Source organism: Mytilus galloprovincialis, chromosome 11 (genome assembly GCF_965363235.1).
Source record: "Mytilus galloprovincialis chromosome 11, xbMytGall1.hap1.1, whole genome shotgun sequence".
Classification (NCBI taxonomy): Eukaryota; Metazoa; Mollusca; class Bivalvia; order Mytilida; family Mytilidae; genus Mytilus; species Mytilus galloprovincialis.
Window position 1 is genome coordinate 74,199,340 of NC_134848.1, and position 16,818 is coordinate 74,216,157.

Sequence of the window (16,818 nt, forward strand, 5' to 3'; positions counted from 1 at the left end):
GTCTGTTTGTTTAATGATTATTCTCGCCTTGATATCTGTGAAGTCTTCTTGAAGAAATGCTATGAGTATTGGATAGTATTTACTGTATCCAGTTCAACTCTTGACACAGCTATTGACTTGAACTATATTAGGCAATTGTTTGGTTCCTTGCCTTTATCATTCTGTAAAGGCTACATACGTTGTGATTGAAAAAAAATACAGATTAAATTAAACGTTCATTAGAAGCTTACGCAATTATAAACAATACAATTTCAAGACAAATAATAACTCTGTGGTCATGCTTTGAAAGTCAACTGACATATGCCAGACACCTATGTGCACCTCAAGAGGAATACATAAATATATATATATATATATATATATATATATATATATATATATATATATATATATAGAGAGAGAGAGAGAGAGAGAGAGAGAGAGAGAGAGAGAGAGAGAGAGAGAGAGAGAGAGAGAGAGAGAGAGAGAGAGAGAGAGAGAGAGAGGTATCACATAGAGTTATTGAGAAGCTGAGCATACCACGAAAACGCAACATAAATCACAGGACGTAGAAAATGGAGTCAAGGTCAGGTGACAGATGCCAGATATTTATGTACGCCTGAAGAATAGCATTTCGAATTGAGTTTTGTTTACCCTAACAGTTTTTGAACATAACCACGTTACAAAAACCTAAACATGAGTCAGTGGAATATGAATATAAGATCGAGGGTAGATTTACAACTATCATGGCATAATTGTACACTGTTGTTAAATTTTAGACCAAATATAGTTGAGCCATCCCTTATAGTTACTTAAAAGCGTACCTCATGTAATCACGAAACATTACAAGATTTATCAAAGGTAACCGTAAAGATTACTGTCAGGGGTCAACGACTTATGTCATACTGTCATTTGCGTCAAGTTAGTGTCTTAAAAACCGAACAGTACCTGTTAAGGTGTTAAGGTAATCTAGTGTCTACAATATACACATTGAACCATTTATGAACTGTATTAGATTTTAGTTTTGACAGAACTAGTAAGCAAAAAAAATATTCTAAAATACTTTACTTTTCTGCATTGGCTAGAGGTATAGGGGGAGGTGGAGATCTCATCAACATGTTTAACCCCGCCATATATTTGCGCCTGTCCCAGGTCAGGAGCCTCTGGCCTTTGTAAGTCTTGTATTATTTTTAATTTTAGTTTCTTGTGTACAATTTGGAGTTCAGTATGGCATTCATTATTACTAAACTAGTATATATATTTGTTATGGGGCCAGCTGAATGACGCCTTCGGTTGCGGGAATTGCTTGCTGCATTGAAGACCTGTTGGTGGTCTTCTGCTGTTGTCTGCTCTATGGTAGGGTTGTTGTCTCTTTGACACATTCCCCATTTCCATTCTCAATTTTATCTTCTTTCAAAATGATAATCAAAGACTCACAGTGAAACGTACGCGTTATGTCTATTTAGATTAAAAAAAAACACGTCTCACCATATTTGACCAAAACGTAAGCATTTAATGTTTGATGATAGATCAGGCCAATTTTTCAAATAAACTTTTTTTTACATACACCAGTAAACATAATACACTATAACAAATTTGTTTAACGTGGCTTTCAAGGATAAAAAGATTGTTATGATTTTAATCGGAAATGTCTATGTTCCTTTCGGATGTTTCATCCTTTAAGTTAAATACTGCGCTTTAACCGAGATTGGTAAAACAACAAAAATTTTACTGCGGAAATAAAATCATATAAAAATTCAACGTGTTTGTGTATATGTTCAGTAAGGTATAATACTTAATGCAGTACGTCGACATGGGACATATAATTCTTATTGTACTTTCCGTTCTGTCATCCACAGTTGGTCAAGAAACCAGTTGTTGTAGCAAAATAGGTATGTCTACAATTTTTCTGTTTGTTATTGTTGTTTCTTTTTTGACGTTCTCCTTCAGATTTCTAATTCCAATAAAACACGGGCTGCACGTGCTTAACGTTATAATTGAAACTGTAACGTCAGATGAAATTTGAACAACGCCGGAAATCAAAATCGACATTATTGTTTATGTTGCTCGCTAGGAAATTAAATCAAAATATTAAGTAAGTTTAAATTTGTCTGTTCCTTTTTCATTGTTAAACCGATTTTCTAAAACTTTTTGGTTCTTCAATTCAAAATGGCAATATTTTGAGCGTAGTTATAAGTCCGGATCGAAGTATAAAAGTACAAAATATTTCTATTAGAAACGAAATAATTCAATCATGCCATGCGCTATGCTCATTTTAACATTGATAGGTATTATATTTGACAACATTGTAGCATCGTTGTAACAATCCTGGCCTCTGCTACGCGAATTGAAATCTCTCAATTTGTACTTAAACGAGCAGCACCACTGATGCTTTATATGGAGCTAGTCTGATCCCATTCTGAAGCACATGAGATCAAAGCAGGTTTTGTTCGGATTCGTGTTGCCTAGTCCTTTGTTCTCTCTCTTGTGGTTTACTGTTGATTGTTGTTGTTTTTTGTTCTTTGGTCAGTTTGTGATCGACTTATGTGGAGTTTGGGTAAGTATCTTTAGTCTCTCTTGCTATGTATAACATGACTCCTTTCGCTTTGAGTCATTCCATTATGTATGTGCGTATTGTGCTTTAACTTAAAAAAGTATTGATGCAAACTTACAATAGTATCTTAACAATCACCTTGTTTTAGGACAAGCAAAGTCAACTTTAGTAGATGCAATTACCACACTGCAGAGGACCAACAGACTGCTTGGAGAAAGTAAGTTTTAGCAATATGCTAAGATTAAAGATATCAGAAAAATAGAAATAACATTGATTGAAGGATCAGTTTGATATTATTCCAACGATTTGGTTTTTCAGTAATGCAATTATGAATTAAATCGTCAAAAGGAAAGAGACTCGATGTTTCGTCAGAGTAAGAGTAGCATGAAATTATAACCCATTATGCGTATCTATACTTATTACAAATTTCATAACAAGCATATAGACTAGTTAACCATTAGAATAGTTATCATACGTAAATGGAAATCAATAATGACTAAAGAAAATTTTTTAAATACATTTCACAAAGAATATATAAATACGAATGCAGCTCAAACTAAATATAGTAAAACAAAGTGAAAATAATCATTTGAGGCAATAGGTAAATAAATACAACTATTGATTTTTATTTACTAGCTTGTTCTTCAATCTCGTCAACTGAAGTTGCCTTTCATGCCAGATTGAAACCGTATGTCACCCTTGGTTCTTCACAGACTGTTATTTTTGATCAGGTGATTACAAATATTGGTCAAGCATATAACCCACATACAAGTCATTTCACAGCACCCAACGATGGAATTTATTTTTTTGCCTGCACATTTCTCAGACCACACACTGCAACTCAATTACATCTTCAAATGGTTCAAAACAGCACCGAAATATCACGTGGACATGCGGCAACAGGCGGAGGATCGCAGGAAGGGTCGATGAATGCAGTTGTTTATATGCACACGGGAGATGTTGTGAAAGTGCGTCATTACCCTGGAGTAGGATCAGAAATAATACATGGCGATTGGAGCTTTTTTACGGGTTACCGTATTTAATGTTTTACTATTAAAGCTTCAAACCACAATCTATATTGTATATCTAATATAAATGATGGTGTAACAATTGCTGTTTTATCAAAGACGCAGCTGTGATCACTTTGTGAATTTATAGATTATATAGTAATCATAACTATGGTTTATTGATTTGATATCTGCTACAAAGCAGGTTGACTCGTTTGTTGGGTATCTGGGTCGATTTGTTATTTTTGTTATCTTTTATTTTTTTTATAGTGCACCCTTTTGAAGTAAATTTGTTTTTGTCAGTTTTGAACGCACACAAAGCATGTCATAAAATTTTCAAAAACAGATATCTTGACCAGTACAATAGACCACACCAAAATGTCAATATGTTTGTATAAACAGATACAAAACCAACGACTGACACATAATCAAGGTAGCCAAACTTTGTGCATGCATGTGATTAATCATTTAATGAGATGAACACAATTTTTAATTCCAACAGATCTCCAAAAATGCCTTATCAAACAAAAATACACACTAAAAAACTGCTCAAGTCAATCTGTATTAGGAATAATCCAAACAAATATCTTTGAAATGTTTACAAAAGCAATTTGAATGTCAAACAATATAACAAACCAGCGACATCACGGGTCCGTGTCTAAATCAAAGTACCTACGCCCTATTTTTAGCCTGTATTTTTAGTATCTGTTAAAGTCATGTTGACATTAAGTAAACAGTTGTCTCGTCTCGCAAAATCGTTCTATTTGAACCCATCCTCTTGTTTACTTCTACTGAAAACAACATGAATATTGTAGGATACCTGTCCTAGTTGCAACTTAATATATTAGAAGCAGAAGCAATACTTCGCGACAATCTTTTAAAAGATCTAAAATATAGTAAATGTACTATATGGGTCTGTCGTCGTCTTCATAAACCGTGATTGCTTTGATGTACAGTTCTTTAGCTAGCCTATTCGAACTTATTATATGACCGGGAATTTTCCTAGTCTTGATTATATATATATGTAGGACTCTGAACCGCGATGGTACACCGAACCGCGATGGTCACGCTGAAATGCGATGGTTTGACGCTGAAGTGCGTTTTTGAACACGCCAAAGTGCGATGGTGTCATTATGACGCTATCTTGTTGACAGCTACGTAGAAGTGCGATGGTGGTAACGCTGAAGTGCGATGGTCTACACAAACCTCATTTGCTAAGCTTTTCTTGTCGGTGTATAAGTCAGTGTAAAATAGAGACTGAAATGGGGAATGTGTCAATAAGACATTAACTCGCCCAAAGAGTAAAAAAAAAAACCCGTAGCCCACCAAGGTTTAAGGAAATTGAACGTCATACTTTGTTCCTAATCATTAAAATGAACTAAAATTTAAAACCAAACAAGACCAACAAAGGCCAGAGGCTCCTGGCTTTAAAAAGATTAATATACACACAGTAGAACTCAGTTTAAAAGAACGGTCATTTATTATGACTAATGTCCCTATAGATACGATATAGACAATTTTAGTTTGCTTTTATGTTCCGATTTCAGTCAATGTGAACTTGATTAAAGAGATTTGTATTCAATTGAGCGTCAACTAACGTTTCGCTCTAATTGTCTATTTGAAGAAGTGAAGAAATGACTTTGGTATGCGATTTACTAGACCGTTTGTCTCTGCTTTGACTTTAGCTCTGCGGATTCAATAATACACATCGTTGTCTGGTGGAATAGAACTCCCAATCCAGTATCTCCTGTGGAGAAAAAATGATGTATTATGCAAGTTTAAAACATTCAAAGTGTGACTTGTTTTTGGTCCGATGTTTTACATACATTCCTTTTCCCAATGACAACCAAAATCAACATTCACGTCATTCCGGTCGAACAATTTTCAGAATACTTGTTTTATGCGTTTTTTAAGTAATCACATCTGTTAGATGATTTTGGGCAAACACATCAATCAATTGTTTGAGTGTTTAACTGTAGTAAGTATTTAAGAATAGCGTCTATTAAATACAAAAAAAAATATTTCATAATGACTTACAACAAGTTTCAGTGTGTTCGGTATAAGAATGCAATTAATCAATACAATGTGTCTTGCGACTTCTAAAGTTTGTCTCATTGTTTGACATAGCTGACATCGGATAATACTCTTCATATATATATAATTTTAACTTTGTTGTTTATTTCCTGACGTTAATATTAAAAGAAACGGAATATATAAAAGGGAAAAACTAAACCCATCAATCCAATCAAAGCAATAACAAATAGTATTTAAAACAGGACACACTTTATAAACAACTGAAGTGTGAGAACGAACCCTATCAAAAGCCGCTAGAAATCATTGAAACATTTTGTAAGAAGAAAAAAAAACTGGCAATGGCAAAATTATCAAATCAGACCAAACGAAAAAGGTATGAGTAATTACAGTTTAAGGAACTTCAAAATATTTCATCACAAGGCTTAAACACATTGTATGTTTTTTTTTGAACTATAAAGGAGACCTTTTGTTTGCAATAATTATCCTTACAAAAAGTACACATTTGACTTTTGAATGTGTCCCTTAATTAATATGTAACTTAAGGGAATGCTGTGAAGCGAATGATCGGTTGAAATATTCAGCATATACAATTATAAAAATCATTGTAATATATTGCTTTGCTCTTCACGGGCCTTTAATTGAAATCAAAATATCTTGTCTTATTCAAATAAAAGAATGAATATATATGTTTGTTTTTTACTTACACTTATACAGTATTCTCAGGTTTCAAATCTGATTTTTGCAGCTAGAAAACATGTAGGGTATTATCATATGTACTTGCACCTACGGTATATCCTTCAAGTTGATGAAAGAAAGATCCTTTGTTTACAAAGCAACGTTCGAGATAGATACATTTCGTCTTTATGTCGTTTTTTTCTTTCTTTTTCGAACCTGCATGAGAAGTCCATGAAAAAAAAAAAAAAAAAAAAAAAAATGCTGAACATTCTAATCAAGATGTCCCTTATCAAATGGCAAAATCAAAACATCAAACGAATGGAAACAACTGGCATATTCCTTACTTGGCATTTCCGTATGTAGATAGTGGTGGTAGATTAAATCTTGTTGATAATTAGCTAAACTCCTCTCTTTTATGACAGTCGCAAACAATTCCATTATGTATACAACAATGTGTGAACAAAACAAACAGACATAACAGGAAATGCTTTAGATGACAACTATTAGTTTGTAGAGGTTAGAATATAAATTTGTGGCAAAGCTATTCAATATCCTTTTTTAACAACGAATTCAGTTGATACATATAAAGTTGTTGATGTGTCAAACAGCTAACAATTAAATATAGTGATGTAAGGTTATTTTGGAATTCATCATGTGTAGTTGATGTGTACTGACTATGATCATATCTATGTCTTCCCCGTGTTACCGGATAGACTATTAATGATACCAATATCTTGTATTTGTCATAAATAACGTTAATCTTGGTCGTTTCTGGTTCTATTATCCAATAAGTCTTCTTCTTATATACAGAAAATTGCTGCAATGTGATCATCATCAGATGATTAGTAGCCATGTCTATGATACAGTTGCTTATGGATGCTTTGAACATTTGTTATCAATATATTACAGGTTTTGCAGTGTTAGGTAAAAGGAGTACGTTCAATAAGACCCCTTTTTGGCCCCAAAATATATCAATTTTTACAAAATTGTTAAAATGTAAACTTTTACCTATTTATTGAAAAGTAGAATACTTCTGCTACACAAATATGGTCTTGTTTTGACAATATAATGCACATATATCGGGTCCTAGCATCATTAAGTCATGCTAAATTACTGAAATCTTCAAAATTTTAGCCTTTCAGTTAAATTTTAGACTTGTTTTGTCTTAAATGGAAGTGGCCGCATTCGTTCTTAATATTTAAATTGTATTTGATGATAATACATAACATATTAATTGCAGCCACTTTCGTTTTTGACAAAAACTATATGAAAAGTGACATTGTATGGCATAATTGAAAGATGTTTCATATTTAAGCTTGAATAGGAGCGTCTGAAATGACCAAAGCAGTTCAAATAGTTGACACAAACTAATTGAATCGACTGAAGTAGACACTTTAGTGTTTAAAAAGTGTACAAAATCTGTCTTCATAGTGTCAATGTGAGTCATTGAAGTTTAAAACAAATGGTAGATAATGTATTTATGTAAAATAGCCAAGTTGCTTGTCAGATAAATATAAATGCACACTTGGTATTGAATACAAGGACGTGTTTTTGATGACGTTTACGTCTAAACTATTATTTTCATTTTGTTTTTATCAGTTTTTATTGGCAACTCTTTTGGTTTACGAAGAAAAGAAGTAAAAATATGCAATTGATGATGATGAGAGTTAGAATGTTGGAAGATATGAACTCGAATCTAAATGTCAAAATCGTAATGCGAGATGAAGGGTGCAATTGGCTGCAAGGCTTGCATACATTCTATGCAGCCATGTCGAAAATGAAAAAAAAACAACCTTATATTGCTAAATCAGAAGCCTAATGTCAAGTGCTTGTCGTTTGTTGGTGTGGTTCATAGGTGTTTCTCTCTTTTTTTTTTAGATTAAACTGTAGGTTTTCATGTTTGAAATGTTTAGCACTAGTCGTTTTGATCCCTTTCTGGCTTGAAGTTAGATATGAGACTTAGCTCCGTGTTGCAGGCCGTACTTATGATTTTTAAATGTTTATACATTATGAATTGGAAGGCGAGTTGTGTCATTGTAACTTATACCGCATCTTCTTATTTATATCTTACCATTAAAACGAATATTGGGGGTGTACACTTACGATTCGTAGCAAACATCCTTATTATTTGGAATAATTTAAAGTTAATTAATATATGTACCATAATTAACGGTAATGCTGACTTCTTGTTGGTGGTTGGCGATCTTCATCAACAAGCGATTGCATCACGTGAGTTGATGTAAAACAACTCATTTAAACACGCTCATAATTTAGTACGCCAAAATAGCTTTTCGTCTTCAAAAGTCTCGTCAGGCGAGCTCGTGTTAAAAAAAACCGTTTAAAATATAAATAGAATAGTATACCATGTTGTCTAGTGGTATACAAAATCCTATATTCAACATTGCAAGCTTTTATAAACCTTACTAGTCGGTCGTAATGAATATGTGCAAAATTAACCACATGACATTAACATGATTTTGTGAACTACACATAATTTACCATCCAAGGTAGTAATTCTACGGTATGACATATCTTTGATTAAAACACCGATTATACACTCAAAGAGAATTGTGAAGTTAAGACTTTTTCATTATTTTTTATTTTCTTTTTGTAATTTTTGTACTTGGTCTTATTTCTTGTTTTTTTTTCTAATTTATCATGTTTATTTTGCTATATCTTAATCGCTGATATTTTAATTTTATAAGCACCGTTGTTTTTATACTATCATTTAAAATGGATTAACTATGAGGTAGCACTTCAACATAAGGAAATGAAGTTAGAATTGATTATTGAAAGCTTGAATCATTTCTGTTTCTAGCATTCTAATATAGAAACCTATTTGTTTCAATCATTCTTTTGTAGAAGTTACCACTAGTTTCAGTCCATACATTTAAAGAAAGTAAAAGCACACAATTACTGAACTCCCGTGGAAAATTCAAAGCGGTTAAACTCAAATGGCAAAATCAAATAAAAAAACACTTCAGACGAATGGACAACAACTGTTATATTCCTGATTTGGTACTTTGTAAAAGACAAAAAGAAAAAGCACCTTGTGAAATTCTTTAATTTTACTTTCCTATATATTGATGATGTCCTTACATTGAATAACCCATATTTCAGCCTATACTTACATCTCATATATCTCAGTGAACTTTAAATTAAGGATACTACTGATGCATACCTTGATCTTTTCCTCTATATTGACACGGATGGACGACTTCACATGAAAATCTATGATAAACGGGACGATTTCAACTTCCCAATTATCCATTTTCCATTTCTATATAGTAACATACCCTCTTCCCCTTCGTATGGTGTTTACATATCTCAATTAATACGTTAATTCTTGAGCATATCCACACTATACGGACGGTTAAACCAAACGAGGTGTCTTTGTCCAAACTAACTAAAGACATTTTCACCACGTGTTAGATTGTGGTTTGTAATTACGTCGTCTAATCTTTAAATTTCCGAACGTGACTTATTCCCGATTGTAACTGGTAACTGAGTGTAAATGCGGATTGCTTAAAGACGTATCACTGTTTTTTCCATCCCAAATTCTTGTATTTAGTTTTGATGTTATATTTGTTATTCTTATCGGATTTTGTCAAATGTCTTAACGTTTGCAGTTTTAAATCTTACTTTTTTTCTGTTGTATTCGTTTGTTTTTGTAAATATAATAAATCATCCAATTCTTTTATTTTTTGGATCAACGAAATTTATACAATATATTAGGTTTACAGTTTGATTCAGTAGAAACACCAACATCGCAAGATTATATAATTATTTATCTAATTACTAACACAATTTGATATTAATGAGTATTTTTATAGTTATTAATTAACGTTTAATAAGGCTTACTTTAATCTTGAATTCTATCCTAATTTTATCTTATTTTGGGGAAATCTTTTTAGAAATACAAATGTGACGTCACCAAGTGCCTTGATGACTTTGACAAACTAGACTGATGTGTGATTAAGTTGTTTCATGTAATGCATCCGTTGTTATTCTGTAGTTAGTCACCACTTCGGTTTTACCATATGTATCTATTATATAGTCATTTTATAAAGTGAACTGTTTTCAAAAGTATCAATTATTCCAAATAATTAGGATGTTCTGATCCCAGGCAGAAAACCTTAACCGTATTGGTCAAAACCTTTTTGAAATTTTGGTTTTCAGTGCTCTTCAACTTTGTACTTGTTTTTGCTTTCGAACTTTTTTCATCTGAGCGTCACTGGTTAGTCATGTGTGGACATATGGGCATGCAAATGTTCATAAAATATTATGTTACAAAGACGAAACTGAATTGTTTGCGACATACTTTTTCTGAAGCAATTGACATTTATGTATCTTGAGATTAAATACAAATTCGATGCCTGTAGCATCATTCTTTCATAAAACTGAATCACAATCGTGGTGGGACAAACGAGTTGTAAACATTACAATAATTGCTGAACCAATATATATAAGAATAAGAAGGTGAGTTGTGATTGCCAATTTGGAAATTATCCATCAAAGACCAAATATCATAGAAGTTGACATGTGTTGGTTACCGAACGGCCTGCAATGTCTTGTATGAATATGAAAAGGCAGACTGTAATACAGAAATAAGCCACAAGACACACATTGCACAAATAAGGATGTTCACCTAAACCCACTATTAAGGCTATATAATATTCCGTATCGAACATGAATTTTCATATAAGTAGATGTGTCGGGCCAAAAATGCGAAACAACAAAAATTACTCTTTTCCAAGTCACAATATGAGTGTTATGGTAGTCAATTTCTGCCATCGAGATGTTATTGAGTTAACATTATATTTCTCGATAGGTTAACATAAAATAGGTATTTTGACGACTTCTATTGTTTTATCTCATTAACTCTTATCAGAAATTTTCTTGTTTTTTTTCCTAACTGGTCTTGATGATTATCCGGTTTTTTCTTATGCCAATAATAATTTTTATTTTATTAAATAATGATAATTAATAAACAAAATTATGATATAAACTATATTTTGACAAATTATTAAAAAAAAAATCTTTGGAATACCTTTACTTATACATTTCACACTTTTCAAAATATAACGACTTGTAAAAGTATTTGAATGCAGACATACTTTTTGATTGTTGAATTTCACTTGATATTGAATTCTACACTTTTGGACCACCAAAAGAAAAACTTGATTTGTATAATTCTGTATTTGAATAAGGGACAATAAAATTATGCAGAATCCTAAAGTAGTTCAATAAATGGTTTACGAATATCGTGTTCGTTTGAAATCATTCTAGCTGCCCTTTTTGCAAATTTAGTAAACTGTCAACTACTATCTTGTTACAATTCCCCCATACTGAACAACAGTAATCCAAATGTGGAAAAATGTACGCCTTGTTAAATAAAATTCGTGCATTATGATTTAAGTATTTCTTCATTCCTTTTTAATAAAGCTTAATTTGAAGAATTAACTTTTTTGATTATATGATTATTTTGATCATACCAAGAAAGAGTGATATCAACAACAGTAAACAAAGACCTGTTCACAGTGACTTTCATTAATTTGTTGGCTATTAATGGATGTATTTAATGTATCATTGCACATGACAGAAAGTTTTTGTTCTGAAAATATTCATATTGTCTTAGTTTTTTACACATTAACTAACATTTTGTTTTTATCAACCCAATGACAAATATTTTCTAACACCACATTGAGTGTCCAACTTCTATATCTTTTGGCTTTTCCAATAACTTAGATAGTGCTATCATTAACAAAGAGATCTATATTATGTTTATATTTACATAAAGGCACATCATTAATAAATATTAAGAATAATATAGGACCTAAAACTGACCCTTGAGGTACACCTGATTTTAATGAAGATACATCATTTGTACATGTACACCTGAAAAAGTATTTGAAATCGATACGACCTGATGTCAATCAGCCAAATACGCAGATTACATTAAACTTCTATCATGACTATTCTTTATTTAGCATAACAAAGTATACGATAACTGATTATCATTACAAATTATCGAGATAAATTGTGAAAAAAAGGTATGACTTGTGGAGATAGAATCCTGATAAGTCGGCAAAATGTCGGATTTTTGTTGACTTATCGTGATTAATTTTGTCAACTCAGATTTATCTCAATGGCAGATATAGGGCACCATATGATTGTAAGTGGTGTCACTGGATAACTACTCAGTAATAATAACTAATGAATTTTCCTCGGAGTTCAGTATTTTTGTGATATTACTTTTGACCATCTGATATATAAAGCATACAAAATCTGTTCAACAAATGTTGCAATTTAAAAAAAACTAGCGTGCACTTTTGTCTTGTATTATGTGTATTTTCATTTATTAGCATGCAATATTATCATTATGGTATCTAATAATTTCATGATAATATGTAAGGTAAGGATTCATGTTAAAACGATCAGTTTGGTAATACGGAAATACTGTGAGAGCAAAAATGAAGTACATATTTATTAGTATGTTATTCATAACATGCATATTTTTTGCATCTGTTTACGCTGGAGAGAACTGTAGCCGAAAAATTGGTAAGTAGTTCAATCGACAGGTCCCTACATACAGCGATATACAGGTTTAGCATGTTTAACATATGACGACAATGGCCATGACTTATAACTAATAAATTATACATCTGAAAGTTTTCCATATTATATAATTATGTGTTTTGCAATATTTTTGTCTCGTGAAAGATTAATTATTTACTTACTGTTTGAACATAATGATTTTTCACTTTGTTAAACAAACCTGTTCGATTGGAATTCCATACTGCTACAATAGCCATAACTCTGAAACATTGTAATTTGTTCGAATAGGTCTCAATTATAAATGCTACAGATAAAGACTTCTTTTCATATATTCCCAATCTTATCTTAGCTGAATATGGCAAAATTTGAAGGAACTGTTGGTCCTTAATGCCCTTTAACTTTGTACTTAATTTGACCTTTCTAACTTTTGTTGATTCCAATGGCACTGATGAGTTTTTTGTAGACGAAACGCGTGTCTGGCGCAAATACAAAATATAAATCCTGGTATCTATTGTGAGTTTATTGTATATTTTGTAGGTAAAGCAAAGGCAGCATTATTAGAAGCAATTGATACTCTGCAGAGAACCAACAGACTGCTTGGAGAGAGTAAGTTATACATTTAAAAAAAAAATAATAGACATGCATACGGTTTTCAGTCACTAAACCATGTTGAGAATGTGATTATTGAGAGACTGACTAAGTTTAAGTTTTTACAATAAAATTTCTAAATTATGTTTTTTTAAACATGTTAAATAATGTTTAACAAAATAATCTATTGTTTAAATGACCAAATATAAATTAAGATATAGGATACGTTTCAATGAAACTGAAATATATATAAAAAAAACAATTCAAGAGTAGAGTAAACATCATATAATTGTAATTCATAAAAGAAGACTTACATCCAAGTACATTTACAAGTATGCACCTTTTTTAAATTTAGACTTGATGTGAATAAGAAATGTATGCATCAGAAATGAATAAAATCGTTAAGCCATTATTTTTATATTTTTTTTAAAATTCATAAAAGGAGACTTACATCGTAATACATTTACAATTATGCACCTTTTATTTTTTTAATTTCGTCTAAATAAGAAATGTATGCATCAGAATTTGATACATAAAATTGAGAATGGAAATGGGGAATGTGCCAAAGAGACAACAACCCGACAATTGAAAAAACAACAGCAGAAGGTCACCAACAGGTCTTCAATGTAGCGAGAAATTCCCGCACCCGGAGGCATCCTTCAGCTGGCCCCTAAACAAATATATACTAGTTCAGTTATAATGAACGCCATACTTATTTCCAAATTGTACACAAGAAACTAAAAGTAAAATTATACAAGACTAACAAAGGCCAGAGGCTCCTGACTTGGGACAGGCGCAAAAATGCGGCGGGGTTAAACATGTTTGTGAAATCTCAACCCTCCCCCTATACATCTAGCCAATGTAGAAAAGTAAACGCATAACAATACGCACATTAAAATTCAGTCCAAGAGAAGTCCGAGTCTGATGTCAGAAGATGTATCCAAAGAAAATTAACAAAATGACAATAATACATAAATAACAACAGACTACTAGCAGTTAACTGACATGCCAGCTCCAGACTTCAATTAAACTGACTGAAAGATTATGATTTCATCATATGAACATCAGGCACAATCCTTCCCGTTAGGGGTTTAGTATCATACAATCATAAAATTGATTACGCACATTAAAATTCAGTTCAAGAGAAGTCCGAGTCTGATGTCAGAAGATGTAACCAAAGAAAATATAACATATATGAGAAGAACATAACCCGTGTCATGCCAACACCGTTAACTATTTTTTTTTAAATAGCAGGTTCAGCGATTCCTTCCAATAAAGTTGCCTTTCATGTAAGATTGACTCAAGATGTAACTCTTGGTTCGGAACAAACTGTTATTTTTGATCACGTGATAACAAATATTGGTAAAGCATATAACCAACACACGGGTCATTTCACAGCGCCCTTCAACGGAATATATGTGTTCGCATGTACATTTCTACAGAGAGAAGGTACATCTGTCAATCTTCAAATGGTTAATAACAGCAGCGAAATATCAAGCGGGCATGGAGCAAATGGTGCAGGAGTGACAGGGTCGATGAACGCTGTAATATATCTGAAAAAGGGAGATGTGGTCAAAGTGCGGCATTACCCGGGCTATGGATCGCAAACTATACATGGCAATTGGAGCTATTTTACGGGTTACATTCTCTAATATATCATTATTAAAGTTTTTACATAAATCGTTTTTGCATTTTTAATAGATTGAGAACCGACATATATCTGTTTATATAGTTATCAAAGGTACCAGGCTTATAATTTAATACGCCAGACGCGCTTTTCGTCTACATAAGATTCATCATTGACACTCAGATCAAAATAGTTATAAAGCCAAACAAGTACAAAGTTGAAGAGCATTGAGGATCAAAAATTCAAACAAAAAAAAAAAGATGCAAACTACGGCTTAGGTAATCTATACCCGGGAAAAGAACATCCTTAGTATTTCGAAAAATTCATAATTTTGTAAACAGGAAATTTATAAATACTGACCATATAATTGATTTCCATGTCAACACCGAAGTGCTTACTACTGGGCAGGTGATACCCCCGGGGACGAAACGTCAACCAACACTGGCGACCTAGTGGTTTGAATAGTTATCAAAGGTACAAGGCTTATAATTTAATACGCCAGACGCACGTTTCATTTTAATTAGACTCACCATGGACGCTTAGATCAAAATAGTTATAATTATAGTAGTGTTCCCTCTTAAACGGTCAACTAATCAAATATTTTCAAAACAGAATAAAGAAAACATTTGAGAGAATGACAAATAAAGAGCTTATTAGATATTTCATTTCCCTCTTATAAAAAGTTTTCTGGCAAAAACATATCGATGTTTAAGAAATGTACGTCACTTCAATGCATAATATAAATAAACACAACAGTTAAAAAAAGTTATTTGTCTCTGACATTGAATTATACATAAAAAAGGATAAAATCAATCACTACAATACAGAAAAGTACAAACGATCTTATTAAACGGGTACAATCAAATCTGAGAACCTAAATAATGATACCCCTGCTATAGAAAACACAGCATAACATAACATATGGTTATAAAGACTACGTTTTTCATTGTAAATTTCTAGTATTGAATATTTGTAAGACGCTACATGTAACCTGATTTTGTAAACTGGGTATTAAAAACTGAGATGTAATAAGATTGTCGATGAGACAACTACACTTAAGAGTTCAAATGACAAAAATAACACTTATTGCTTTTTTTAGTCTTAGATGAATGGTATTTTATTAGCTATTTAGGTGTTGATTTAGCTGCGGGTACTATTATATCTGTACTTTGTGTTTCTGTTGTTGTAAGGGAGGAAGGAGAACCCTGTCATGTTCCGGTGTGATTTTGTGAAAAGTTGTTTTTGCATCGGTCTGATGAGTTAATAGAAAAAATAAGAAGATGTGGTATACTTGCGAATGACATTCTCACCAGAGACCAAATCACATAGACTTTTTAAACAACTATGGATTTTCTTATCCTAGGCACAGATTACCTTAGCCGTATTTGATACATTTTTTGGGAATTTTGGATCCCCAATGCTCTTCAACTTTGTACTTGTTTGGTTTTATAAATATTTTGATATGAGCGTCACTGATGAGTCTTATGTAGACAAAACGTGCGTCTGGCGTACAAAATTATAATGTTTTATTTATACTATAATTGTGATTCTTGCTGTTATTAAATTAAAATTTCGTTCCTAGCTTTTTACATAAATCAGGCATTTAAAAAAAAAAGAATTTTACACTTATCATTTCGGGGTCGTTTATATCCGACTATGCGGTACGGGTTTTTGCTCATTGTTGAAAGCCTTTGATAACTATATATCACCGTACGGCTTTCAACAATGAGCAAAAACCCGTACCTATAAAACTGTTCTGTGAAAATAAAGATGTCGCTTATTTAAAGCTTTACGTC

At 32.2% G+C, this 16,818-nt stretch overlaps 2 protein-coding genes across 2 annotated transcripts; both read left to right on the top strand.

Moving 5' to 3' along the window:
* The first annotated feature begins 1,696 nt into the window (after positions 1–1,696).
* Positions 1,697–3,605, top strand: LOC143052787 (complement C1q tumor necrosis factor-related protein 3-like). The gene is made up of 3 exons (XM_076225886.1): positions 1,697–1,871; positions 2,682–2,750; positions 3,170–3,605. Exons 1-3 carry the CDS (start codon positions 1,778–1,780, stop codon positions 3,574–3,576), a joined length of 570 nt encoding a protein of 189 aa, XP_076082001.1. The 5' UTR covers positions 1,697–1,777; the 3' UTR covers positions 3,577–3,605.
* Positions 3,606–12,677: 9,072 nt separating this feature from the next.
* Positions 12,678–15,069, top strand: LOC143051386 (heavy metal-binding protein HIP-like). The gene is made up of 3 exons (XM_076224308.1): positions 12,678–12,810; positions 13,345–13,413; positions 14,647–15,069. Exons 1-3 carry the CDS (start codon positions 12,723–12,725, stop codon positions 15,045–15,047), a joined length of 558 nt encoding a protein of 185 aa, XP_076080423.1. The 5' UTR covers positions 12,678–12,722; the 3' UTR covers positions 15,048–15,069.
* The last annotated feature ends 1,749 nt before the right edge of the window (positions 15,070–16,818 follow it).

Coding starts and splice junctions, on each gene's coding strand:
- LOC143051386 (XM_076224308.1), top strand. CDS start 12,723: ATGAAGTACATATTTATTAGTATGTTATTCATAACATGCATATTTTTT. Junction 12,811..13,344: donor GAACTGTAGCCGAAAAATTG/GTAAGTAGTTCA, acceptor TATATTTTGTAG/GTAAAGCAAAGGCAGCATTA. Junction 13,414..14,646: donor CAACAGACTGCTTGGAGAGA/GTAAGTTATACA, acceptor TTTTTTAAATAG/CAGGTTCAGCGATTCCTTCC.
- LOC143052787 (XM_076225886.1), top strand. CDS start 1,778: ATGCAGTACGTCGACATGGGACATATAATTCTTATTGTACTTTCCGTT. Junction 1,872..2,681: donor CAGTTGTTGTAGCAAAATAG/GTATGTCTACAA, acceptor ACCTTGTTTTAG/GACAAGCAAAGTCAACTTTA. Junction 2,751..3,169: donor CAACAGACTGCTTGGAGAAA/GTAAGTTTTAGC, acceptor TTTATTTACTAG/CTTGTTCTTCAATCTCGTCA.